Here is a 27660-nt window from a genome sequence, read left to right on the forward strand (position 1 = left end):
GTGTCTTTCAGAGCTCTGAGCTGTGCAAAGGACAAGGAAAGCAGCCCGATTTTCACAAGTAGAAACTTCAAAGTCTTCGCAGGCTTCTTGGCTTGTGGGCTGGAGAATGGGAGAGGCCGGGGCATCTCTTATGGGGTCCTCTCCCCAGGCCATTCAAGGACTCAGGAAAGAACATTCCACAGCTGCCCTTGAGACAACACTGGGGATTTGACAAACTTCTTCATTTGTTGTCCCTTCAGCTGGCCTCTACCAGTGATTCTGTTGCACATGTGAACACTCAGGCTCCACAGCCCCAGGACTTCTCTCTGTCCTCCATGCTTTGCCACACCTTCCATCTTCAGTCCCCAACACCTGCCAACATTGATGAAAAACTCTGAAGCATCACTAAGGTACACACAGACGGTCCCCCCTAAATGGATGACGTGGCCTGTACACACAGGAAATGATAAACCAGGGCAGCTGTGGGGTGTGACAATGGCACCACATCCCTGGTACCATGCCAGCACATGGAGGGATCCCAAACTCTGCCTGGGGGGCAGGGAGGGTTTCCCAGAGCTGTGTATGGGGAGCCCCTTGCTGTAAAGGGCCATCTTTTTGTGCATAAAATAGGTACACTTTCCCCACCATAGAGGGCAATCTCAGTCTAAAGGGACTCAGTCCTGGAGTGCCTGCTGTGGTGCAATGGGATCAGCAGCATCTTAGGAGCACCAAGACACAGGTTCAATCCCTGGCCCAGATTGGTGGGTTGAGGTTCCAGAACTGCCAGAGCTGCAGCTTAGGTCACATCTGGGGCTTGGATTTTATCCCTGGCCTGGGAACTCCAGGTACCTCGGGGTGGCCAAAAAAATAAATGCATAGATAAATAAATAACGGAAGGGACTCAGTCTCAGGGGTCTGTTGGCCTTGACCCCTTTCACTGCTTCAGTTTCCCCAAGTGTAAAACATGGCAAATAACAGGACCTACTTCATAGGCTTGTCAGGAGCAACTGATTAATCTATGCACAGTGAGTAGGGGGGCCTAGAGCAGACTCCACAGTGTCAGCTGTTACTGCTATGGTTTCACCCACCCAATGCTATTGGTACCCCTCTGACACCCCAGATATAAAGTTAAATCTGCCTGCTCCAAGGTGCTTTGCTTTCTCTGCAAGCAGTTCACAGTGACATTTTCCTTATTGGTTATTGAACCATCTCCACTTTGCTCCTGACACTCCCTCTGAGCTTGTGGTGGCTAAGTGGGCCCCCTGGGGCACAAGTACTCAACTCACCTGAAAGCAGCCTTCCTTGGTGGCATCAAGCTCACATTCCAAAGGTGTCCTTGCAAATGTCAGGAGGCATACCGCAGATATTTATAGTGTGGCCATCTATGAGTTCCCCTCTACCTCCCATAGATCATCAGAAGGGCAAAGCCATGGAGAGGAATGAGGTCAGTCTGGCATAACTCATTCTTTGTTAACTCAGGATCAGTGATTTTTATTCACCACCACTTCTGTGTCTAAGTGCTGACAAGCCATCCTTGTAGTCACTGAACCAGATGCTTGTCTAACATCAGCCCTTAATTCACAAGTCCCCTCATCCTAGCACCTGCTTCTCCATTTTGGCCAAACACTGTCTCCGATGAGCATCCCTGGCCTCTTGGGGGGCTCTGGCCTCCCCAGCCCCACATGGGCCCCTAACAATGGTTTCCAGATATCAGCTTCAGGTTTGCCCCATGCCTAGAGTGGGTGCCACATGCCTGGAGGGGACCCTGGCTTCTGCTTAAACTCCTGGGCATTGAAAGCCAACAGACCTGGGTTTACATGTCAGCTCAGTCACTTAAAGAAGTCAGGCAAGATCCTTGAGTCACTGCCTTCTTCCTGCCAGTTGGGGTACAGGTCAGACCCCACTGAGACTTGAAGCAAGTGTCCCTCACTGCCAAGTGAGGGCTGGAGTTGCAGACTTACATGTGACGTCTACTCATACCTCGGTCGGGGTCAGGGATTCCTTGTGACCAGCTATTTGAGATGATAACTCAGGCTCCCTATTTGACCTGTCCAGTCACCACTGTGGCATAGGTGTTGGGGTACCTCTTCCAAATCTCATGAGGTCAGAAGGCCATGCTCCTCCCTAGACCTTGGTTGACAGGTTGTCTCTCTGTAGCATTTGGAGTAGAATGGTTACTGTCTAAAAGATTTGTGTCTTTCTAGCCTGCCTCTCTCCCCAGCCTTTGGCTCGAGAGCAGGCTTTTCTTGTTTGTTTCTTTATTTTGTCTGCACCTGTTGGTCGCTTCTTCAGCTCCTTGTCTGGGATATGTGGAGCCTCCCCACCATATCATCCTCAGTTCTCACAGTTCCCAGCTCATCTACTTTCTTTCCTCCACATTTCACAGCCTTTTGTTTATATAAAAAAGTAGACTTTATATAAATGGTGTAAAGTTTCTAATCATCCTTAGTAAGGTGAAAAGAAAAAAAAATCTATTACATCTTCCCAGAAACAGAAGTAAACACAAACACATGAACTCCCATCGCTCCCAACTGAAATCTTTTTAATATTGGCTCTGAGACCATAATTTGCACTTATTAAACTGTTTTATCCTTCTTTGCATTCTTCTTACCTTGTCTTATTTTTCTGCTCCCCTACTCTTCTTTTTATTATGCTCTCTTTTCTACCCATCTCTTTTCTTTTTTTTTTTTAATTTTAAGACAGAGGAAGTATTGACTGAACTTGGCAGAACCACTAGGCAATGATTTAAAATCCATCAATCCTTCTATCCTGCCTCAATCCCCCACACCTCCCAGACACATGCCATGGAGCCAGGCTAGGCTTGCTGAGAGCTTCAGGAATCCACCTGTCCCTGAGGGCCCACTGACATCCCGTGGCTCCTCTAGACATCCTCAGCTCATATTGTCCTACAAGTGTATCTTCCAAGTGATCAAATTCTGTGACTAATTTCTTCTCTTGCCAGCTGGTGTGTGGTACTTTATGCCTTTCACAGTTCATTCTTTGATGTTCTGATTTATTTCTTACACTTGCTCCTCATCCAAGCTGAGTCTGTGCTTGTGATAAGATCTTGATGGCACAATCTTGATGATAAAAGTCTCTGACACAAGCTTAGCACATTCCAGCCCACCTGAATGCCTGCCCCCTTTCTCTGGGCCTGCTTTAACCTCTTCAGTCCTGCTCAAACTATGCTCTAAGAGACAGTGCTTAAACACTCCACATCTAGCCCCATCATGCCTGCTGGATTTCTGAAGGGAAAACCAAATTCCTAATGGTCTTTATTTCTTGTAACAGTCTCAGGAAACAAATTCTTGCATCTGGGTAGCTCTGTGTCAAGGAATTAGTAGTTGCATTGCCCTAGCTAAAGAGCAAAACCACATTGGTATGCACTGTGCAAAAATAGATGTGGGCCCTAAGTCATAATTTGCACTTTCTCCTTGTTTATCTGGGGATGTTTAAGTTCTCTGTGTGGAGAACTCTCAGTTAGTGTTGTGTAAATGGACTCTGGCTGAATCTGAGTAGCCCAGGCAGATTTCTTGGTATGGGTAGCCTGTGCTCTGGAATAGCTTTCTGTGCATCTGTAACTACTGGCCCCTCCTATGAAGGAAAAACTGGATTTAACATCAAGTCTCTCTCTGTAAGAGAATCCCAGAAGAGCTGGTGAAAACATCAGTCCTATATCTAGAAGGGACTATAGTGGAAAATGTCACTCAAGGATTGCCCTTGGGAGTTCCTGTTGTGGCTCAGTGGTTAACAGGTTTGTGGTTCCAACTAGGAACCATGAGGTTGTGGGTTTGATCCCTGGCCTTGCTCAGTGGGTTAAGGATATGGCATTGCTGTGAGCTGTGCTGTAGGTTGCAGATGCAGCTTGGATCCCACATTGCTGTGTCTCTGGTGCAGGCCAGTGGCTACAGCTCTGATTAGACCCCTAGCCTGGGAACCTCCATATACCATGGGAGTGGCCCTAGAAAAGGCAAAACGACAAAAACATTAAAAGGATTGTCCTTAAGTGAGCAAGAGTCTGTCCCCAGTTAGACTAGGAGAAAAAATATAAGGCAATTATTTAAATAAGCGAAGGAAGGCCATGAGCAAGAAGACAAAATCTTCCTAAGAAAGAGGTTGGGCTCAATCTGAATCAAACTGATGGAAAGCTCCCAGGCCAAGAATGTTTTCCCCAGGTGGCTGTGTGGCCACTGGGGCAGGAGCCACTGGTCTAGTTAGTCAGCTTAACCCACAGGATGCCACTTATCAGGGTCACATTGAGAGCTCCAGAGAAACCAACTCAGGCTGCACACTTCTCTTGACTTCATCTCATGTGGTTGTACAGCTTAGCTGCCAAGATTTAAGGATGAAAATTGTGTTTGTGTGCGTGAGAGTTTGTGTAGCTGGCTTGGAAGTGCTTGGGCCAAGTGTGTTCAGAATACTCTGATCAGGAGTTCCCATTGTGGCTCAGTGGGTAATGAATCTGACTACTATCCATGAGGAAGTGTGTTCAATCCCTGGCCTCGCTCAGCCAGTTAAGGATCCAGCATTGCCATGAACTGTGGTGTAGGTCATAGACGGAGCTTGGATCCCATGTTGCTGTGGCTGTGGTGTAGACTGGAAGGTACAGCTCCAATTCAACCCCTAACCTTGGAACCTCCATATGTTGCCAGTGTGGCCCTAAAAATCAAGAAAAAAAAGAGGGAGGGATGAAATACAAGTGGATTTCATGGCCTTCTCCCTCTCTCTCTTTCTGTGTGTATATCTTACACACACACACACACACACACACACACACACACACAAATACACACACACACTCAGACAAGTGCACATCCCAGGGCTTCTTGACTCCTCTCAGGGGTCACCTGTTTACCTGAGTTATCATTAACCTGCCTCTCCAGCTTATCCCCATCCTGCACCCTCTCTCCCCACTGATGCCGTAGCCCTGGCTGCTCTTCATTTAATTTCATAGCCTGTCATAGTGCTGTGATTTCAAGGCAGAGGGAGGATGGAGTTATTTATAAAGACTTTCCCTTCTCTGAAGCTGCCCACCCTCCCCTCCAGTCTCCTCCTCTGGCTGGCAGGCCCCCAGTGACCCCACCATGCACATGGGACAGCAGCATGGAGAGTGTGTTCTGGGGCACCATGCTGTCAGAACCCTGAGACTGTAATTCTCCTCTTCTTGAGATTGACAACAAAGTGTTTATGAAAAATCCACCTGCCTGGAGGAGAGTCCACAGCCAAGGCTGTTCTAGCAGGGATCCATCATTGCTGTGAGCTGTGGTGTAGGTTGCAGATGTGCTTTGGATCTGGTGATGCTATGGCTGTGGCTTAGGCTGGCAGCTTCAGCTCTGATTTGACCCCTAGCCTGGGAACTTGCATATGCCATGAGTGCAGCCCTAACAAGAAAAAAGAAAAAAGAAAAAAAGAGAATAATAGAATGCTTTGGGGGGCGGTTGCTGGAATCTGGGTTATGCTGTACACTCTGACCTGATTGGCCCTCAGCTCTCTCAGTCTATGTTTCTCTTCTTGCACTTTGGCTTTCCTTGAGAGCACTCATGATATCCTCAGAATTGAGCATCAGCCTTCTCTATTCCTTCCCATTTTCTTGTTCCTTAAATCTCCAAGACATAGTGGTTGAAATTGTCATAATTGGAGGTCTGGGGATCAAGTGGAGTTCAAGTTTCAGCTCAGCTCCTTATCGGCTGTGTGACTTTGGGAAAGCCATCTCAACCCTCCCAACTTTGTTAGAGCAGGTGTAACAACCATGTCTGCCATAAGGAGTCAAGGGTCTGAACAAAGCTGAGCTGGGTGCCCTGCGTGTTTGCAGTTGCAATGATCATAATTTGGGAAACCAGATTCAATGACAGAGACATATCTATATACATGAGAGCTCTCCAGAGCACTGAGGGGCACCTCGGGCTGCAGTGTTCATCCATGGCTGTCTGCAGCTAACACACTTCCCTAAATGCCCTGGGCCTGGCTGTTGAAGGTCAAGGACTTCACAGTGGGGCAGAGTGGGCAGGGGGACAGGGGCTAATGAGTGCTCTGGGCTTTGAAATCTCTCACCCATGCAATCATTGCAACATTCTCCTCTCTCTGAGCCTCTGTTTCCTCACCCATATGATGAGCATAATAACTTCCTACAAAGAATACCTGAGTGATGTTTACAGACCATGTATCTAAAATATGTAGTCCTACCTGCCTTGGAGGGGATGCTCAGACTTTTAAAATCACCTATGCTGTGACACTCCCATGCTTGCTTTGTGATATGCATCCACTGCAGTGGTTACCAGGTGTCTGTGGGAAGGGTGTGGGGCGCATTACAAAAACAGGGACATAATTCCTTTCCCTCAAATAGCTCATAGCAGCTCCAAGAAGCTTTCAAGTACCTGGTCTCAACTCTGAGGGCCACTCAGAGGCAGGGCAGGTGTGGCCAGTCCCTCTGAAGAGTTGGCAAGTCAGGGTCAGAGGTGACAAGATGTGCCTATGGCCACATGACCTGAGAGGCAGAGCCAGTCCCCATAACTGCTCTCCCCCCATCCCAGGCTCACTGTCAGAGCCACACCACAGCCCATCCCTGCAGCTCTGCAGAAACACCAATGCCCCCCGCCCCCATCCACCCAGAAAAGCAGTTTCACTATAGGATGTGGAAGGGGTCAAATGTATTTAGCCAGGAAAAAAATTAGTGCTTAATCACCAGTATGTTTTTTAAAAAGAAATCCTAGGAGTTCCCATTGTGGCTCATTGGTAACAACTCCAACTATTTTCCATGAGGATGCAGTTTGATCCCTGGCCTCCCTCAGTGGATTAAGGATCTGGCATTGTGGTGAGCTGTGTTATAGGTCACAGACCTGGATTGGATCCTGCATTGCTGTGGCTGTGGTGTAGGCCAGCAGCTACAGCTCTGATTTGACCCCTAGGCTGGAAAACTCCATACGCCTTGGCTGTGGCCCTGAAAAGCAAAAGGAAGGAAGGAAAGAAAGAAAGAGGGCAAGATCAAGAGAAAAAGAAAGAAAGAAAGAATGGCAAGGAAAAGAAACCGTAGACCAGGATAGAAAGGAAATTTTAGAATGCACTGCATGCTGTAAGAGCACATATTGTTTGGTGAAATTTTGTTTCATTTGTATGCATACTGAGTATTGATGCAAAATTTATTTTTCAGTTGCTGTTGAGAAAAGTCTGAAAAGCACTTCACTGGGTATTGAAATGTGCATGGGTTGCTGACAGCTATATTCAGAGCAAATATCCTTTGCCCAACCATTCCAATTATTCTCCAGTGGGTACAACAATATTAGTCTTCAACCTGGTACAACAGTAGGGAGCAAATTTTTCTTTCCACCTTACTTTTTTTTGATCTTTTTTGGGGGGGCATCCCTGTGGCATATGGAGGTTCCCAGGCTAGGGGTTGAATCAAAGCTCTAGCCACCTGCCTACACTGCAGCCACAACAATTCAGGATCCAAGATTATTCTGCAACCTACACCACAGTTTGAGGCAATGCTGTATCCTTAGCCCACTGAACAAGGCCAGGGATTGAACCTGAGTCTTCATGGATGCTAGTCAGATTCATTTCTACTGAGCCACAGTGGAGACTCCACCACCTTACTTTCATCACATGGCAACCCACATCCAGCTCTGAAAATGCTAGGGTCACCTCACACCTTACAGGTGAGTCCAAATTCTCACTGACCCCTAGCCTTGCTTTATTTTCCCTGAGCCCTAGTGTCCATTTTCCTGCCAGGCTTGTCCATCTGTGTTAGAAGGAAGTGCCCTCATGGCTTCCATATCACTCTATCCTCTGGGCCCCACCAATGTTTCACTTCCCAATGAAGCTCTCACCCTCCTCACCCACAAACCATGGCAATTTGCCTTCCTGGCATGGCATTTTTCTGTGCAATAAGCCCAGGGGGAGGGCATCCGTGGTCACCTGTTATCTGGGTCAGTTGCTGAATTGCAGCATTAAACCCACACACACAATAGTTTTGAGATTCATTTCTGTGTCCCATGCATGCATCAATAGTATGTCCTTTTTCAAATCACTGAGTACCCTTCCATGGTACATACCACAATGCATTTATCCATGGGCAGGGAGTTTGCCAAACTGAAAAGTCTGAGGGCAGAATTCCTACAAGACGTTCTCAGCTCAGGCACCAGCCACAAGTCTGGGAATCCCCACACCCTCCTCACTTCAGAAACAAATTTGGGAGTCTCCACCACCACTCTCAGGTTCCATAATTTCCTAGAACAATTCACAGAACTCAGGAAAGTGCTCCATTTAGAATTATGTTTTTCCTACAGCAAAGGGATACAAATTAGAATCAACCAAGTGTTCCCACCACATAGGGCCAAATCTGGAAGGGTTTCCAACATGAAGTTTCCATTTTCTCAGGATGTGTTACCCACCCCCCTCCCGGCATCAATGCATAGCAGAGTGTACAGAATACTGCTGATTCAGGAGGATCACTCATGCACTGTTTCCAGAGTTTATACTGGAGCTTGATCACCTATTGCCACATGGATGATCATCTCCAGCCTCTCCCAGAGGATGGAATTGATAGAGTGTGTTCCAAAGACCCATCCATCATAGATCACGTTGTGGGACTGTTGGGCAAACAGTCCCATGAAGCAGGCTATTCCAGCATCCTAAAGATCACCTCCCAGGAACTGAAAGTGGAAGGTTAGAACTTTCTTTGGATAATTCATCACTGTACAGCCTTTACCTGCTCGTAGACATTTGGGGCTCTTAGGAACCAAACTAATGATACCTGGAACAACAAACCAACTGAATCTCAAAAAGGGAAGGAAGCATATCCTTGTGATTTCATCTACACAAAACTATAGAAATGGCAAATTTAATCTGTGGTGATGGGAGGAGAGGCTACAGCCACAGCACTGTGTAGCTCAATTGCATTTTATTATGTGCAATTGATCTCAATAAAGGTGATTATTTTTGTTAAAACCAATGCCCATTTACTTTGCTGTTGGCAGTCATTTTGTGAAAGACTTTATGGTATCACTTTTATGGTCTGATAACACTGTAAGGTGAGCACAATGAACCCTAATTTAAAGAAGAAGAAACTGAGACTTGGAGCTATAAAGCCCCTTGCCCAGAATCTTATCTGGTAAATGACAGAATCTGACTTTGAACCCAGGCCTACCAGGCACCAAAAGCAGTGTCCTGAACCCCTGCCAGTGAGCACCATTATTCTATGCTCAGCACCTCTCTAGGCTGTGTTTGGCTTTTCTTTTTTTCTTTCTTTTTTCTTTTTAGGGCCTCACTCATGCCACATGGAGGTTTCCAGGCTAGGGTTTGAACTGGAGCTGTAGCCACCAGCCTACACCACAGCCACAGCCATAGCAATGCCAGATCGAGCCATGTCTGTGACATACACCACTGTTTGAGGCAATGCTGGATCCTTAACCCACTGAGCTAGGCCAGGGGTTTAACCTGTGTCTGCATGGATGCTAGTCAGATTTGTTTCCACCAAGCGTTGATGGGAACACCCATGTTTGGCTTTTCATTTGTATTTTTCTGCTTTTCTATACAAGTCCCAAAAGCTAGAGACAGTACCAACAGTGAAAGTAGGCATACACCATGGGGTATCCTGGGAGTTTTCAGACTTTTTCATATTCGTGTATCTTCAGACACAGTTGTGTGGTGTTATTTTTTTTTAATGGGGATCTTACTCTATAAACTGTAACAGGATTTTTTTTCATTTAGTAACATTTTATGAGTTAGTATTGTTTAGATAGTGTTCATTGGTTGGCACTTTCAGATCAAGAAGAGAGATAAAGTTTTCCTTTTATAAAGTGTCAGCAGCAGGCTGTTTACCATAGACAGCAGTGCTGCAGGCACACCCACAGAGGTCTCTCCTCTTGTGATTTAGATGTTGTATCCTCTCCAGGCAGACACTAGGAAGGTGAGTAACTTACAGGAGGCAGAGAGACAGCAATATGGCGAGAATGCGTGGCAGCCGGGGCTGTAACACCAGCACGGGCCGCAGCGCCAGCACCGCTGCCACTGCCGCTGCTGCCAAGGAGAACAATGGGGAGGAGGGTGAGGGCGAGCACGGTGCTGGGGGCCACAGCCGCCGCCACTGCCACCTGCACTACTGCAGCACTGGTGAGGAGGAGGAGGAAGAGGAAGAGGAGAAGGAGATCCAGGAGGTGCAGATAACAGGGGATGAGGAGGAGGAGGGTGGAGGTGGGGGTCTGGAGGAGGAGGAGGAGGAAGAGATGGGGCTGGACTGGGACCAGCCCTTGGAGCCTGAGGACTTGGCAGGGGAGGAGCTGGAGCCTGAGCTGGTCCATATGATCAATATGGACCAGAGCTCTATGCTGAAGCCCTAGGCGCCACTGCAACTGCTGGCGCCCCAGGCCCATGGTGGGCCGCCCAGGGGATGGGACCCCGAGCGGGCCCAGCTGAGCAAGAACACCCGGCTGGCAACCCACTATGATTTGCGCATCTTCCAGGAGTACCTGAGCAAGAAGGCGCAGAGCCCAGACTTGGAGACCATGGACAAGGGGGCTCTGTGCCACGTGCTGTGCTTGTTCTATGCATTCTATGCAGAGGCCCACTCCAAGAGTGGCCAGCTCTACAGCATGTCGTTGCTCATCATCATCCACAGCTCCCTCAACCACTACCTCAATGAGTCCCCTTACTGCCGCACGCTCGACCTCACCAAGGACCCCAAGCTGTGCAGCGCCAACTTGACTGGCTGTGGTCATGTGCAAGCTCGAGGAACAGGGTGCCCCGCCAGAGGTGCAGAAGCAATCCATCACGGGGGCCGACCTGTGCAAGCTCTAAATCTCCAGCATCTTCAGCACCAACATGCCCTTCAGGCTGCTCAACAAGGTCTGGTTCGAGACGTGCATGTACTTCTGCACGTGAGGCCGTGAGAACCAGCGTGAGCTCAAGGACTCCTTTGGGCTGGCGATGGATGAGGATGGTGGCAAGTTCGTCTACCTTAAGTACTTCGGGCCCTACCACAAATTGTGCTCATTGTCTTGGAGCAAGAAGCATGCCAAGAGCAGTGACGAGGAGAAATTGCCCCTCATGTATGAGACAGGAACCGAGTTCTGCCCTTACACAAGCTTCGTCAAGTACCTGTCGAAGCACAGACCCCTCTGCAAGGCATTCTTCCAGCTGCCCCGTGACCACTGCAGCGAGGGCGATATGACCTGGTACGAGGACAAAGACATCAGCAAGAACTTGCTGGGCACCAGGATGTAGATGCTCTCCAAGGTGGCCAAGCTCTCCAAGACCTACACCAACCACTGCATCGGGGCAGTCTCCATCACCATGCTCAACAGCATCATGGGCATCAGTAGTAAACTGGGCTCGCCCGCCCAGCAAGGCTGCTATACTGAGGCTCTGAATGGGGTGGCTTGCCACCACTCCCACCATACCCCCACTCATTCCTCCCACCACCACTGCCCCCAGCCACCCTGGCTGGGGAACACCTATATCCTCCCCAGAGTCAGCCAGGTTGGGCCCAACATGAAATCTAAGGCTGAGCACAAGCATGCTCTGTATGAGTCCGTGTTTGGGTCTGGGGAAATCTGTGGCCCCTCTTCTCCCAAAAGACTTTGTATCCACCCCTCAGAGCCTGTGGATGTGGTGGTTGTGGTTGCTGTGAAACATGACCCCCTGCCTCTTCTTCCAGAAGCCAATGGGCACAGAAGCACCAATTCTCCCACAATAGTTTCACCTGCTATTGTTTCCCCAACCCAGGTAACCAACCAAACTCTATGCATGAAATGTTTCTCTGGTACCACTTTGAGATTAACTTGTGCTAGCACAGGTCTGAGCTGGGGAAGTTTTTCACAGTAGCAAATATACTGAATCAGATTTGATTTCACCCTTGGAAGCTTAGCCCTCTTGATGCTTTTCAGGAAAGTTTACACCTAACCTTAAAGCCTGGAAGAGGGCAAGTAATCTAACCTTCACTGTGGCCCAGTAATGCTGAAAACTTCAAAGTTCACAGAACTTTGGGTCAGCCCAGCCCTTGAAGCTTCTCCTGGTTGAGTGCCTGAGTTTATAAAGCAAAGAATGCAAGAATACTGTGCACATAAATGAAAAAGCTCCTGAAATAAATTTGAATAAAGGAAGCACTAAAATAAAAATAATAATTTACAGGAAAATATCCTTTTACCAAGTACATTTGGCTCTGTTTTCAGAGTAGATATATATATATATATTTAGGAAAAATCTAAAGGGTAAAATATGAAGTCTTGCACATTAACTTAAATATAATACACACTAATTTCTTTCTATCATCTACCTATCTATCATCTATCTATCTACATTCAGCATCACCATCGACAAGTAAATATCCCCAAGAACATCTATAAGGCAGCATGCCTCCCAGGATGTCGGTGTGCCATAGTTTATTTAGCCATTTTGTCTTTGTTAGGAGGCTCAGCTCCTCCCATCCTTTCAGAATTACACGTGCTGAACTCACATTCATACCTAAGTGCTGCAACTTATTCATTTATTTGGTTTTTTATTTATTCAGGTCTTTTTTGGCATATTTAAGTTCTGGGCCAGGGGTCCAATAGGAGCTGCAGCTGCCAGCCTATGCCATAGCCACAGCAACACCATATCTGAGCTATGTCTAGGACCTACACCACAGCTCATGGCAAGGCCAGATCCTCCACCCACTGAGTGAGGCCAGGGATCAAACTTGCAACCTCATGGCTCCTAGTTGGATCTGCTTCTGCTGTGCCACGATGGGAACTCCAACAACTACATACTTTTAAAATAAAAGACAATGCATTGGAAAACGCATTGGAAAAAAAATGACCAAAGCATCTGAGCAGGCATTTCATTAATGATCAGGGGAAAGGAAATGAATATGAAACCACATCATTGGGGAACTCCCATCCCAGACAATCCTTTGCAAACCTCAGAACTTCTACAGTATTAAAAGAATACACACCAATCTCAAATATTTGGATATCCCACCAATTTTGCCTGTTGGCAGTAAGAAAAGGGCCAGTCAATCAGACTTCCTGAAACCAAACATGCTCCTAGGTGACTATGTGACAGGCCTCTGGTAGCAGCTTTCAAATGCAACTTTCTAGCCCAAAGGGAGAACTCCCAGGACACCCCACTCATGTCTACACACAATACTTTTACTGCCATGATAGGAGTCTACTCACATCACTGAACAAAGCAGGACCCTGTGCGGTCCTCCAAGGTACAAAAGTCCTGCTGTGTCCCCCATTGCTTTTTGTAGAAAAATGTTTTAGTCTTCTAGACATTCCCGAAGTTCAAAATGGCAGATTCAGGTGGTTACTAACTACAAAATGGAGGGAATGCAGAAACAAAGGAAAAGCAAATCCAACATAATCCTTTCCATGACTGTTATTTTAAAATAAGGCCTTGATTTAAGACCCTCCAACTGTAGTGGTCATGTCCTGTGGCTTCCATCAGCTGACTTGAAACTAATGATGCTGAGAGGGTTAAGAACTACAACTCCTGGGAGTTCCCTTTGTGGCTCAGTGGGTTAAGGACCTGACCAGTGTGCGTGAGGATGTAGGTTTGATCCCTGGCCTCCCTCAGTGGGTTGAGGATGTGGTGTTGCCATGAGTTGTGGTGTAGGTCACAGATGCAGCTCGGATCTGGTGTTGCTGTGGCTGTGGTGTAGGTCAGCTGCTACAGCTCTGATTTGACCCCTAGCCTGGGAACCTCTATATGCCATGGGTGCAGCCTGAAAAGGACAAAAAAAAGGATGTCAATCAAAATTTACCAGCTATATCCTTAAAACTCAACACAGTTACAGAACCAGGGAAAATGATGAATGACGAGCCCATTATTAGCAGTACATAGACTACTTAGGAAACACATTTCTACCACTACTCAAATACACAGGCACATCCTAACACAAAACCACTGTTTAATCAATAATCCTTTATTATTTAACTTAGCCAGCACAGATGGGTGAAAAACTAGGCTAAAATAGCAAAGGCCTACACTTTGCAGTCAAACTCATGGGAAAGTGAGATGGCATTCATTATTATGGCAAGAAAAACACAGTTACTGCCTGATATGACCACCAGCCTGGGTGTTTCATCAAGAGATGTGTCAGCAACACACAGCCACCCATCCTACCCTTGGATCTACCAGCTTCCCTATAAAAACTGACCATAAATTCTTCAATGAAAAAGTCAGTCAAATACTAGTTTTCTCTCATAAGCAATCAAATCACAAATCAGCTACGATCTGAAATTTATGTTAAGCAAGTACAATTTCCTGCTTTTATGGTACACATATTTTAGATTGACAATCTTCTCCACATATAGTCAGGAAGGATTATAGAATTTCAAATACCAAATTAAAAAGCTGTTATTTCGTGCTCTTTATGACTTCAGTTAAATATTCACCTATTTAGACTTCAGAGCTGCTAATGACACTAAATTCAATACCACATTGGTTGAGTCTTTTGATCAACTTTGTTCACTTTGTTCTGCAGAAGCCTGCTCCAGGAGTGAAGACTCCACCTCTGTAACACAATAACAACATAAAAGAGCACGCAAAACCTAATTCCAGCCCCTTCCTCTATTAGCATGGCTTGCTGGAGAACTAGCTGTTGAATCAATGCAGAGCTCACAAAAATATGATTCTTAACTCCATCAGGGACCAGTTTTGGTTCCACTCCTAAAATCAGCCAAATGGGAAAGTAGCTATTATTCCAGAGGAAACTAGTACCCAGCAAACCCATTGAGATTGTTCAGTGACCAGTGAAACCATTTCCATGATACTGGTGTGCTGCAGGGGGCACACGGAGGATCATCAGCCTGAGTAAGAGCTACTGTTTATAAACTCAGCCATCAGACTCAGGAGAATTAAGTAAACATATGGGCAAAATAAAATTTGATAGTCAATTATTAATAAAGCATAAATAAGACAAACTGGGAGTTCCCATCATGGCACAGTGGAAATGAATCCAACTAGGATGCATGAGGCTGCAGGTTTGATCTCTGGCCTCACTCAGAGAGTTAAGGATCTGGTTTGTTTTAGTCATCGCCACAGCTGTCAGGCCTGGTGAATTCATGGGGACAGGGAGGGAATGGATCTCTGCAGCAAATGGGACTGAAGAACATACCTCCAATGGTTTCAGTGCTGTGTCTGTAGGAGCGGCCACCCGCCCTTATCCCTGCGCACAGGCGCATGAACACTCAGACCCACACTGCGTATGGAGGACCAGGGGCACTGGAGTGGAAGCTGGGCCATTACCTTTCCCAGTGTAAGTAAGCAACCCACTGGACCCTCAAATCGCCACCACATCCCCAAGCTTCAGGCTATTCTGGTACAGAGACACCTTTCCACCCTCAGGAAATTTGGGGTGCATGCCCTTCAAGTAGACCTGTTAAGATAGAACGGGAAGAATTTTATTTGGAATGTCCCTGGTTTCTGAGGCCCCTGTTGACTAGAACCTGCCTGGAGCTGGGCAGGAATGACACAGGTGCTCTTTTCCCAGTCCACATACTCTCCCCATGTCCCCAAATGACATGCATCTCCTGCTATCAAATACATCTTGGAAGTTTCTACAAATCCCAGAGAGAGGAGGGTGAGGGGCTCCTGGAGCTCCTTCCTACCCTCCTTACCTTGATGACACGATCCACATAGCCTTGGTCCTCATCGCTGGTGATGGGAGTGTAGGGCCTGATGACAAGACTGCTGTTGATGCAGGCAGAGAGGTAGACATGTTTGCCTGGGGACCACGTGCACAGATACAAAAGGGCTGCTGTGGACTGGCTGCATTCCTGTTACCTTTCAAAATACTATGGGATGTTTTGAGAGAGCAAAAGTGCCTTGCTTCCTGCTGGCGTCCCAAGAAACTATTGGGTGGGGAGGACTGCCCCACTGATGCCCCAGCTGGAGCCCTTCCACCAAAAACTCCCCAGTGCAGGAACTTGTGCCAATGACTGCCAGAGCCTTCGTAGTGATTGAGGGCCTGGGTGATGGGGAAAAGATTAGTATTTGCTCAGAGGAGATGTGAGCAAATCCTGCAGGATGGAGGGAGGCTGCTGAGTCTTACAAATGTCTGGGGGCACAGAAGCCATACCCTGGGGGCACCACACAACCTGGAGGACCCAAGCCAGGTGGGGAAAGGGGAGTGGAGTGAGCAAAACACTAACCAAGTGTCAGCTGCTGCAATGATTCTGGAGATGGTACTGATGCTCATTTAGGAACTTAGTGTTGAGCTCTGTTGGCAGCAGAAGCACAGGCAAGAGTCAGAAATAGACCCCTAGAGCCTGGAGCCACACCTTTGCGAAGATGGCCATTTTTTTTTCCATACAGTTTCCCAGCCAGATCGACATTTGCTGGTGGTTTCTCCTGAGGCGTCTCTCCATGGCTTGTAGATGCCCATCTTCTATGTCTTCGCATGGTCTTCTGTCCACGCATGTTTTGACCTAAATTCCTTTTCTTATAAGGACACCAGTCATATTGGATTTAGGCCCAACTCTATGACTTCATTTTATTTCTATTTTTTAAAGAGAAATAATGAATGCAATATATTTTAAAAATCACAATTAATGCAAAAATTCATGACGATGAACACAATACAAAATTTTAAATAAATACAGGATCAGTATTAGTAATTTTGCCTTATGTCTTGTGTTCCAGTATTACTCAGTATGATAATGCTTATTTATAAGCTGAGAAAAAATAAATATCTGGGGTACATTTTATCTCTTTAAAGACTATCTCTGGAGGCCCTGTCCTGGCTCAATGTTTAGCAAATCCTACTAGGAACTATGAGGTTGTGGGTTTGATCTCTGGCCTCCATCAGTGGGTCAAGGATCCGTTGTTGCCATGAGCTGTGGTGTAGGTTGCAGATGTGGCTTGGATCCCATATTGCTGTGGCTGTGGTGTAGGCTGGCAGCTACAGCTCTGATTAGACCCGTAGCCTGGGAGCCTCCATGTGCTATGGGTGCAGCCCTAGAAAAGACAAAAAAAAAAAAAAAGACTCTGCAATCCATCACATTCTAAGGTCTAGGGCTGGACTTCAACATATGAATGTGGGAGAATACAATTCAGTCTATAACAGGGAGGTTTTTTTTTTTTTTTTTTTTTTTTTTTTTTTTTTTTTTTTTTTTTTTTTTTGCCTTTTCTAGGGCTGCTTCCTGCTGCATATGGAGGTTCCCAGGCTAGGGGTCTAATTGGAGCTGCAGCCACCAGCTTACGCCAAAGCCACTGCAACTCAGGATCCAAGACTTGTCTGTGACCATCACTGCAGCCCACAGCAACACCAGATCCTTAACCCACTGAGCAAGGCCAGGGATAGAATCCCCAACCTCATGGATCCTAATTGGATTCATTAACCACTGCACCACGATGGGAACTCCAGGTGGTGCTATTTTTTTTTTCTGCTGCACTTTCATCATGTTGAAGTTCCCCACCCGGGGATTGAACCTGTGCCAGAGTTGCTCCAGAGCCCACAGCACTGACAATGCTGGATTATTGACCTGCTTAACCAACAGGGAACTTAAGGGGGTGCTAATTTAAATGTTATTCCTTTATTAAGATTTTGATTTCCAGTCGTTCTTTATTAGTCTATAGAAACAATTATTTCTGTGGGTTGACGTTGTATTCTGTGACTTTGCTAAACTCATTCATTAGTTCAAGGGATTTTTTTTGTAGATTTCTTGGAATTTTCTATATAGAAAATCATGTCATCTGGAAATAGGGATAGTTGTGGGATTTTTGTTTTCATTTTTGTTTGGCTGCACCCACAGCATGCCGAATTTCCCAGGCCAGGGATCCAACCAGAGCCACAGCAGTGACAACACTGAATTCTTAAGTGCTAGTCCACCAGGGAGCTCCAGGGGACAGCCGTGTTTCTTCCTTTTCAGTCCCTATGCCGTTTCTTTTTTCTTGCCTTATTGCACTACGACGTCCAGTGCAGTGTTGTGAAGGAGTGGTAAGAGTGGGCATCTTGCTTTGTGCCTAATGTTAAGAGAAAGAGCAGGAGTTCTTGTCGTGGCTCAGCAGCAATGAATCTGACTAGTATCCATGAGGACTCAGGTTCAATCACTGGCCTTGCTCAGTCGGTTAAGGATCCAGTGTTGCTGTGAGCTTTGGTGTAGGTTGAAGGTGAGGCTCAGATCCCTCATTGCTGTGGCTGTGGTGTAGGCCAGCAGCAGCAGCTCTGATTAGACCCCTAGCCTGGGAACCTCCACATGCCATGGATGTGGCCCTAAAAGGACAAAAGACCAAAAAAGAAAAAAAAAAGATGTCGCTCTAGTAGCTCTGCTTTCTGTCTTCTCTAGCATCAGCTCTTCATGCCTTACTAGGTCACTACCCCCTGCATTCTGTCTTTTTTTTTTTTTTTAAGGGCTGCACACATGGCATATGAAGGTTCCTAGGCTAGGCATCAAATCGGAGCTATAGCTGCTGGCCTACACCACAGCAACAGCAGGATCCAAGCCGCATTTATGACCTACACCACAGCTCATGGCAACCCCAGATCCTTAACCCACTGAGCCAGGGCAGGGATCGAACCTGTGTCCTCATGGATACTACTCAGGTTCGTTTCCTCTCAGCCACGACAAGAACTCCACCCCCTGCATTCTTCAAAAAGAAAGAAATCTTTTGTCTTCTCCATTTCCTCTGCTGCTCTTCACTATGCAAAATATAAAGAATGCATCATGTGGGGATTTTTCTGTCTTCCTTGGCAGCAAAACTCCTCCAAATCGCTGTTTCCAGTTTTTCTGCTTCCAATTTCTCCTCCTGCAGTGCTCTTAGACTCAATCTAATCAGATTTTTACCCCTTATCAGCTGCTAGGCAGATGTCAAGTTTTCACCAAGTCAACACACCCACACAGATCAGGAAGTAGGTGGTTGCCAGCTCCTCAGAAACTTCTGTACTCACACCCACTCCCCAACTCTCAGATGCAACCACTGTCCAGACTTCCAGCCACAAACTGGTTTTGCCTCTTTTAGGAATTTATATAAATGGGATTATATGGTATGTATTCCTTTGCATCTAACTTCTTTTGTGTTGTGATTATGAGATTTATCCATGTTGTGATCATAGTTTGTTCATTTTTATTACTGATTATTATTCCCTTATATGACTACACCATTTATTTTATTTTATTTTATTTTATTTGCTTTATAGGGCAGCACCTGTGGTATATGGAGGTTCCAAGGCTAGGGGTTAAATCGGAGCTACAGCTGCCAGCATACACCATAGCCACAGTAACACCAGACCCCTGACCCACCGAGTGAGGCCAGAGATTGAACCGGAGTCCCCCATAGATTCTGAAACTGGACGAGGCCCTGTGGGGCTCCTGGGTACAAGAAACTTTCTGTGTCACCCCCCCCCTTTTTTTTCTTTCTAGGACTGCACCCAAGGCATATGGAGGGTTCCCAGGCTAGGGGTCGAATTGGAGCTACAGATGCCAGCCTATCCCACAGCCACAGCAACATGGGCTCCGAGCCATGTCTGTGACCTACACCACAGCTCACATCAATGAGAGATTCTTCACCCACTGAGTGAGGCCAGGGATTGAACCCACATCCTCATGGATCCTAGTTGGGTTTGTTAACCACTGAGCCATGAAGGGAACTCTGCAAACTTAAGGTTTCAGTGCAGTTAAAGATAGGGTGAATAGGGGTTCCCATTGTGGCTCAGTGTGTTAAGAACCTGACTACAATCCATGAGGACATGTGTTCAATCCCTGGCCTTGCTCAGTGGGTTAAGGATCTGGCATTGCCATGAGCTGTGGTGTAGGTCACAGATGGCGGCTCAGATCCCATGTTGTTGTGGCTGTGGTGTAGGCCAGCAGCTATAGCTCTGATTGGGCCCCTAGCTTGGGAACCTCCATATGCCATGAATGTGGCCCTAAAAAGCAAAAGAAAAAAAAAGGAAAGAAAGAAAAATAATGCACGTGTGCATTCATACCAAATTTCGCACACAGTTCTAGGAGATTCATAAATCCTAGAAACATCTATTCCTGAATCCCAGCTAAGACAACTTTGCTCCAGCAAGGACTTAACCTTGATGCATTGGAGGCTTGAGTCTTTCTATTGTCTAAATATGTCCCCCCAGGATCCACATGTTGGAATCTGTGCCCCCAGGGGTTTTAGGAGGTGGAGTCTTTGGGAGGTGATTAGGCCTTTAGGGAGGAGCCCTCAGGAATGGGATGAGTGTTCTCAGACAAGAAGCCAGACAGCTCACTCACCCCCTTGGGCAGGCACCTGTGAGGACAGCATGGAAAGATGGAGTCTGTAAACTGAGAGGCTGGCTCTTGCCAAACACGGAATCCACCAGAACCTTGATCCAGGACTCTGGCCTCCAGAACCGTAAGAAACAAAGCTATGCTGTTCCTAAGCCACTCAATTGATGGCATTCTGCTATAGCATCTGGAAGAGGCTGAGACAGGTCTGTAGACATGAGCCAAAGTCAGTCTCTGCTCCATGATCATGGAGCTATCAAGACTGCTGCACTTCTTTCCCAGGAAGATCTTGGGGTGTTATCCTTGTGTGTAGCTAAGAATTGAGGCAGTTCAGGCAGATCCCTTCCCTCCCTCTGGCTTTAAGAAGCTGAAGGCTAGTGTCTGATTTCTGTCCTTTATCAGACTGTGGCCTCTGTCTTGAGCATCCTACAAAAGAAGAGTTGGAGTGACCTTACATCTCAGCTTGTCTGGGACAATCCTGGTTTATGTCTGTGGTCTAGTGTAGTTTTTTGTTTGTATGATCTTTGTTATTTGTTTTTTTAGGGCTGCACTGGTGGCATCTGGAGGTTCCCAGGCTACAGGTCCAATCAGAGCTACAGCAGCCAGCCTACACCACAGCCATAGCAATGCCACATCTGCAACCTACACCACAGCTCATGGCAACACCAGAATCTTAACCCACTGAGCAAGGCCAGGGATTGAACCTGCAGTCTACACCACAGCCATAGCAATGCCACATCTGCAACCTACACCACAGCTCATGGCAACACCAGAATCTTCACCCACTGAGCAAGGCCAGGGATTGAACCTGAACTCATGGTTCCCAGTCTCATTTGTTTCTGCTGTGCCACAATAGGAACTCCTCCAGTGTAGTTTTTACTGGAGCTTCCTTCCCTTCTCAAAATGTCCCAGTGAGAACAACAAATTAATGGTCACCCAAGTCAGAGTGAGCAGCCCTCGATCAAAATTTCTAGCTTTATTTCTTGCTCACCACATAGACTCCATTTCCAAACCCTGTCCTTCCAGATTCCCACTGAGCTGTCTACAACTTCTCTTCCTCATACTTGCTGGTCCAGACTTTAATCTGCCTGATCAGGAGCCAGGACTCCTGGGGTGCTAGCACCAGCATCCGGATGCAACTCAACTGCTCTGCGGAGGCTTCTTCATAAGATACTATCTGGTCCAAATGTCCATCTACCAGTGGTCCCAGCAGGGTATAGCGGGCACAGCCTTTGAAATCCTCCAGCGGGTAAAAGCCCAGCTCCACCTGCCCTTGCTCCAGCTGGTACTGCCTTGTTTGTTGGAACCTGTCAGCACCTCGATCGGATGACTTTGTGTGGCCTCTCCAAAATCACTGTCAGGTGGTTGCCTTTCATGGGATTGAAGGTGGAGTTGCACTCCTTGTTCAGCGTGTAAGCATACTGTGGTACATTGTCTGATATGGTCAGCATGTCTGTGATGATGCTGGCAGTGGGGTTGTCTGGTTTACCAAAGACCCTCTTCTTCTTTCCAGGAAAGCAGAAGTCCTCAAGCTCAGAATGTGTTTGGTCGAGGACCAAGGAACTAAAATGGATTGGCATGGGTTGGGCCAAAAGAAGACGGAATTCAGAGAGAAGCAGGTGCATTGGAGTGTCCTTTTGGAAAAGGAGGAAGAGAGAGGTCAGGCGGGGGAGGTCGCTGGTGTGGAAGACTTTCCCGGAGAGGCTCAGGTTGGAGAAGTCCAGGATCACCCAAGGGAGGTTTTTCCAGGCTAATAACACCCAATAGTTGGTTGAGATAAACTTGGAAATGAGAGAAACCTGGTCTTCCAGCAGCAGAAAGTATTCAGAGAAGTTGGTGGCCAAGTTCATGAGGAGGGCCAGATCCCTTTTCTGCTGGTTGTGAAGGCCTTTGCGGGGCAAGGGCGGATGAGCCTCACCCAGATCTTCTGGGAGAGGGGGGCCGCCAAGGTGGCCGTGGACTACGAGCAGCTGCTGGGCCTCAATGTGTCCTCTGAAGAGGTCTGAGATGTTGGCCGCAACCTGGCTGAGCCATTCCAGCTCAGAGTTGGACAGGCAGACCAGCACCACGATACACTCCAGCTCTGGTTCTGAGGAAGCCTGGAACAGAAGTTGCAGGCTGTTCAGCAGACGGGTCCCTTGGGGATGCTGCATTGAGGAGATGCCCACAGTCAGCAGCTCTGGGGAGTGTGGAGGGGAGTGAGAGTTGAGTTGCTCCCAGGCCCCTCTGCCCATGGCTGCCCCCGAGACCAGGACCTGGGCCAAACTCACAGTTCCCTTTTCTGGGAGAGCTCATCTCTGCACAGTAGTCAGGTGGTTTCTTTGATCACTACTTGGAAAGGCTGCTGGGGAGTCCTTGCGGGGACAAGGCTCCCTCTGAGGGGAAAGGCTGTCAGGTACCAAAGGGAAGTTTGTGGGCCTTGATCTCAGCATCATCTCAGTGACTGAGGAGCCACCAGGCCTGGATTGGAGGATCCAGGGCTGGACCCAAGGGTTGTGGCACTCTTGTGCCCATGATTCCTGTGCTCCCTGCCCTGAGCGAGTTTCGCTGAGGGGGCCACACCTGAGGCATATGGACATAGGCTAGGGGTCAAATCAAAGCTACCACTGTCAGCCTACAACACAGCCACAGCCACAGCAATGCAGGATCCAAGCTGTGTTTGTGATCTACACCACAGCTCATTGCAATGCCGGATCCTTAACCCACTGAGCAAGGCCAGAAATGGACCCTGCATCCTCATGGATCCTAGTTGGGTTCATTAACCACTCGGCCACAATGGGAACTTGGATGAGTGCCTCCTTACCAGCCATTCTGAGCCTCTGGACATTTGTCATTTAAGGGGGTGGCAGCAGGAAGAAAATGCACTTGGGCTTATAACCTGCCCCGCATTCCAGTTCTGCAGGGTGGCCCTGCCTCTGAGCACCCATCTTCCTTGCCAGATCATTTCCCCTCTTCACCCCCTCTTTTTGGCCACCCCTAGGTATACAGAGTTCCCAGGCCAGGGATCAGATCACAGCCATGTGTGTGAGCTTCCTACGCCACAGCTGTAGCAGTGGGAGTCCTTTAAACCACTGGGCCGGGCCGGGGCCCAAACCTGCGTCCTAGTGCTGCAGACACCACCTATCCTGTTGTGCCACAGCTGGAGCTCTGCCCTTCCTCTTTCTTGGCAGAATAGTATCTTGTCTCATCTTCCCCCAGTCTGATCCCTGCCTCCCATGTACTCACTCTTTTCCTGGGGAGGGGCTCCCACCAGGAATCTGTACTCGGCATGTTGGAGTAAAGGGGAGGTTTTCTGCAAGTCCTTGAAGGTCTTCAGAAGGTTCTTGATTTCAGAAATGCTTTGCTTCTCATCTAGCTGCCCCAGTACCACCTTCTTTCCCTCCTGCTCAGAGTAAGATAAGCATCAGCTCTGAGATTTTTCCTTAGATCTCTGGAGTCGGTTGCGGGTCAGATTCCCTTTTGAGGCCATGCCAGGCAAGCCCCAGGATATAGTCAACCACTATCCCCCTCATCATGGGGGCACACAGGGCTTTTCAGAAGTGGTGGTGGGACCCAGAGTCAATGGAGGGGCCCCTCGGGTGTTGTGCAGAATGCTTATGGGAAAGTCCTGGGCTTGTGCAGAGTGAGAAGGGGCCCATGCCTGCCATGGCCCACATCTAACCCCCTTCCATTATCAGGCTGGCAGACATCACCTAACTCGGCGTGGACTGTGCTAGGTTCTGTGGCAGATGTTGAAAGCCAGTTCTGTCACCAAGGAAGTTACACATGGTACCTCCATTCTAAAGTCCTTTCTTGGGCTCAATTCTGTGCACACATACACACATCTCTGACTCACCTGCCCACATCCACTTAGGCTGTGCTCTGGAGGAAAACCTGGACCCTGGGGCTTGCATGTGACCTGTGCTGGATTGGTGGTCTCCACGTGCAGGGGCTATAATTGGGGCATTTTTGGGGGGTTTCCTGCATGTGATGGATGGGAATTATGATGGCTCTGGCTCTGGAGAGGGATGTGACCTCACCTAGGCAGGCTGCCCATGGGCCAACCCCACCAAACAGCATGGCCTTGGCTGCTCTCTGCACATGGAAAATGCCCCCTTGTCTTCCTCACCTTTATTCAAACCCGACACATATTTCAAGGCTAGTTCACTATTATCTTTTCTCTAACCCTCTCCTGATTCTTCAACAGCATTCCTCTTAGAACTTCCATGGTGACTTTAGACTGTTTGTGTAACTGAAAATATACCCACCCCCCACCCCCAAAGGGTTAGGGTTAGGAGTCCAAGCTCCACCTCTGGAACTCACCATGGATAAACTGTACTTAGGATGCTCTGCATTTTTCTCTTGGAGGAAGCGGCTCAGGAGGATCAAGGACACAGCATCCAAGAAACATTTTTACGGGCAGTGCCGCATGGTGCTGGGGCCCAAGAAGCTCTGTGGAGATGGCAGGCAGTGGGTCCTGGGTCCTCCTGCCCCCTTCCCGCCTCCACCAATGCCACTTCCAGATGACTCCCTGCCCTTTCCCACCCACTTCAATCTCCTTGTACATACATGCAGCAGCCTCCAGAGGGGAGACAAAAGTCCTGGAGTTTGGCTCTGTCCAGCTTCTGCCCTCCTCACCTCTCATCCAGGCTTCCAGGTGAGACTAGAGAAGTTTCTGTCATTTCTTCACTCTTGGAGCAGAGACCTGACCAGAAGGATGTGTTGCCAGGAAGAGGAAAGCAAGGCTTAGGGATGAACCAACCCTTGCCCAAACTGCAAGCTCAAGCCAGTCCCCACCTGGGTGTAATTGGCCAATAAGTTGGGTCTCATATGTTAGCTCCCCCCCTACATTTGTGGCTGATTCTTCCCAGGATCATGATTGGCAGATTCTGAAGTTTGGGATCAAATCAGAAGGACCAAGGGAAACTAGTTTGTACACAGCTTTCTTCCGTCCTGGAGTGGTGCAGAGGATGGAAAGCTAAAAGTGACTAGAACCTTCTCATCCTGTGAAAGTCTTTACCATGTTTGGAAGACTCCACTGGGGTCTTTGTGTCTCATAGAAAATGTGGCTTAAAGGTTTATCAGAGAGCAGGGATTCCTCTGAAATCAAGGAGAAAAGACCTCAATGCTGCAGGATAGGGGCCCAGTGGGCTCTTCAGAGGTAGCAGCACCTAGACACCCCTCCCAGGAGACCCTGCTTGTCAATCACCGTTCTCTTTGAATGGGGACTGCTCACCACACCAGCCTCATAACAAGCACCTGCTTCTGGATGAGGCAGGGATACAGTTGGAAAGCCAGCTTTCCAGCCTTTTCTCTCAAACCCAGAAGATTGGAAATGAATGATCAGTCTGACTCAAATGGATGAGGAGGGAGTGCCCCCATCCTGCCCTACCCTGCCCAGGCTGCAGTCACCCCAGCTGCTGGCTGTGTCTTGTACTCACCCCAAATGGCTCCTCGAATCTCCAGTTCTTTCCAAGGCCCAGAATGGCTCAAAGGGCCTCTGAAGTTGACTTTTCTTCTCTCTTTTTTTTCCATTACTAAGAATATATTTCATTTCTTTCTCACGCTTCCATCCCCTCACCATGCTTAGCTGAGCATTACATGAACTGTAGTTGTAGCCTTTCACTAAGAAAAGAAGATGACCAGATGATATCCTATCTTGCCTCTTCAGCTTTTGAGATGCAAAAAATAGAATTTAGGATAAGATTTTACATAGGGTTTTTTCCTTTCAGGTTTTTTTTTTTTTTTTTTTTTGGTCTTTTTAGGGCTGCACCTAAAATTAGGTATGGGGTTGAGTTTCATTTCTTTGCACTGATATGGTGGTTCCCAGGCTAGGGGCCGAATCAGAACTGTAGCTGCTGGTCTACATCCCAGCCACAGCAACACCAGATCTGAGCTGCATCTGTGACCTACACCACAACTGATGGCAACGCCAGGTCCTTAACCCACTGAGCAAGGCCAGGGATCAAACCCACATCCTCATGGATCCTAGTTGGGTTCATTAACTGCTGAGCCACGATGGGAACTCCTGGATTTCCACATTTTTAAAGGCTGCAGAATACTTTATTGTATGTGTTTATACATCACATTTTCTTTCTCTGTTCTTCTGCCAATAGACATTTAGATTGTTTCCACATCTGGGCATTCTGAACTCTGGTGCAGTGAACATAGGGGTACAGATATCCTTTTGAGATTCTGACTTCAATTCCTTTGGACACATACATCTTGAAAAGTGGAACTGCTAGATCATAACTTAGTCTTTTTTGTTAAGGCCTGCACTTGTAGTTCATGGAAGTTCCAAGGCTAGGGATCTATTTGGAGCGGCAGCTGCCGGCCTACACCACAGCCAAAGGAACTCAGGATCCAAGCTGTACCTGCAATCTATGCTGCAGCTTTCAGCAACACTGGATCTTAACCCACTGAGTGAGGCCAGGGACTGAACCCAAGTCCTCATGGATGCTAGTCAGGTTCTTAACCTGCAGAGCCACCGGGTCTTTATTTCACTCCTGTTAGTTCTAGTTTTAATTTTTTGAGGAACTTATGTAACGGCTGCACCAATTTATATTCCCACTAAGTGTACAGAGTTTCACTTTTCCCCACATCCTCACCACAAGAAATGAGGTGATATCTCATTGTGGTTTTGGTTTGAATTTCCCTGATGACTGGTGATGTTGAGAATCTTTTCATGTACCTGTTGGCCATATGTATGTCTTCTTTTGAGAAATGTCTTCTTTGATTTTTTTTTTCTTTTTAGGGCCAAACCCATGGTGTTTGGAAATTCCCAGGTTAGGGGTCAAATCTGAGCTGCAGCTGCAGTCCACAGCCACAGCACTGCAAGATCTGAGCTGTGTCTGCAGCCTACACCACAGCTCACAGCAACGCTGGATCCTTAACCCACAGAGCAAGGCCAGATATTGAACCTGCAACCTCATGATTACTAGTTGGGTTTCATTATTGCTGAGCCACAATGGGAACTCCCTTTGTTCATTTTTAACTGTGTTATTTGGTTTTTTGCTATTGAGTTATATGACCTTCATACATATTTTGGATATTAACCCCTTGTCATTTAAATGGTTTGCAAATATCTTCTATTCAGTAGGCTGTCTCTTCATTTTGTTGATGGTTTCCTTTGCTGTGCTAAACATAGTGCTACTTTTATTTATTTTTTATTTTTTTATTTTTTATTTTTTAGGGCCACACTTGTGACATATGAGGTTCCCAGGCTTGGGGTTGAATCAGAGCTGTAGCTGCCGGCCTACACCACAGCCATGGCAATACAGGATCCAAGCCGTCTCTGCGACCTACACCACAGCTCACGGCAATGCCAGATCCTTACCCCACTGAGTGAGGCCAGGGATGGAACCCACATCCTCATGGATCCTAGTCAGATTAGTTTCCGCTGCACCACAATGAGAATTGCTCGTGTTACTTTTAAAATTTAGGTGTTTGTCTCAAATTCATATTTGCATATGGAATGAGGTAGGGGTTGAGTTTCACTTCTTTGCACTGATATCTATTTGTTTCA

At 47.4% G+C, this 27660-nt stretch overlaps 1 protein-coding gene and 1 pseudogene across 1 annotated transcript; one reads left to right on the forward strand and one right to left on the reverse strand.

Annotated features, from left to right (window-relative positions):
- Positions 1-9900: 9900 nt before the first annotated feature.
- LOC146398941 (uncharacterized) lies at positions 9901-15222 on the forward strand (annotated as a pseudogene).
- Positions 15223-21198: 5976 nt separating this feature from the next.
- Positions 21199-24539, reverse strand: LOC146398942 (alpha-1,3-mannosyl-glycoprotein 4-beta-N-acetylglucosaminyltransferase-like protein MGAT4E; the record flags this gene model as incomplete). Its single annotated transcript, XM_084979560.1, is given in 5 exon segments — positions 21199-21446; positions 21449-21478; positions 21481-22335; positions 23382-23538; positions 24459-24539. Coding segments are annotated over 5 exon segments (1371 nt in total), but the record flags the coding sequence as incomplete, so codon positions are not given.
- Positions 24540-27660: the final 3121 nt, after the last annotated feature.

The sequence above is a fragment of the Sus scrofa genome, chromosome 10, assembly GCF_054392235.1.
Source record: "Sus scrofa isolate SSC_HxYL_T2T_F1_AM1 chromosome 10, Sscrofa_HxYL_maternal_Yorkshire_Landrace_v2.0, whole genome shotgun sequence".
NCBI lineage: Eukaryota > Metazoa > Chordata > Mammalia > Artiodactyla > Suidae > Sus > Sus scrofa.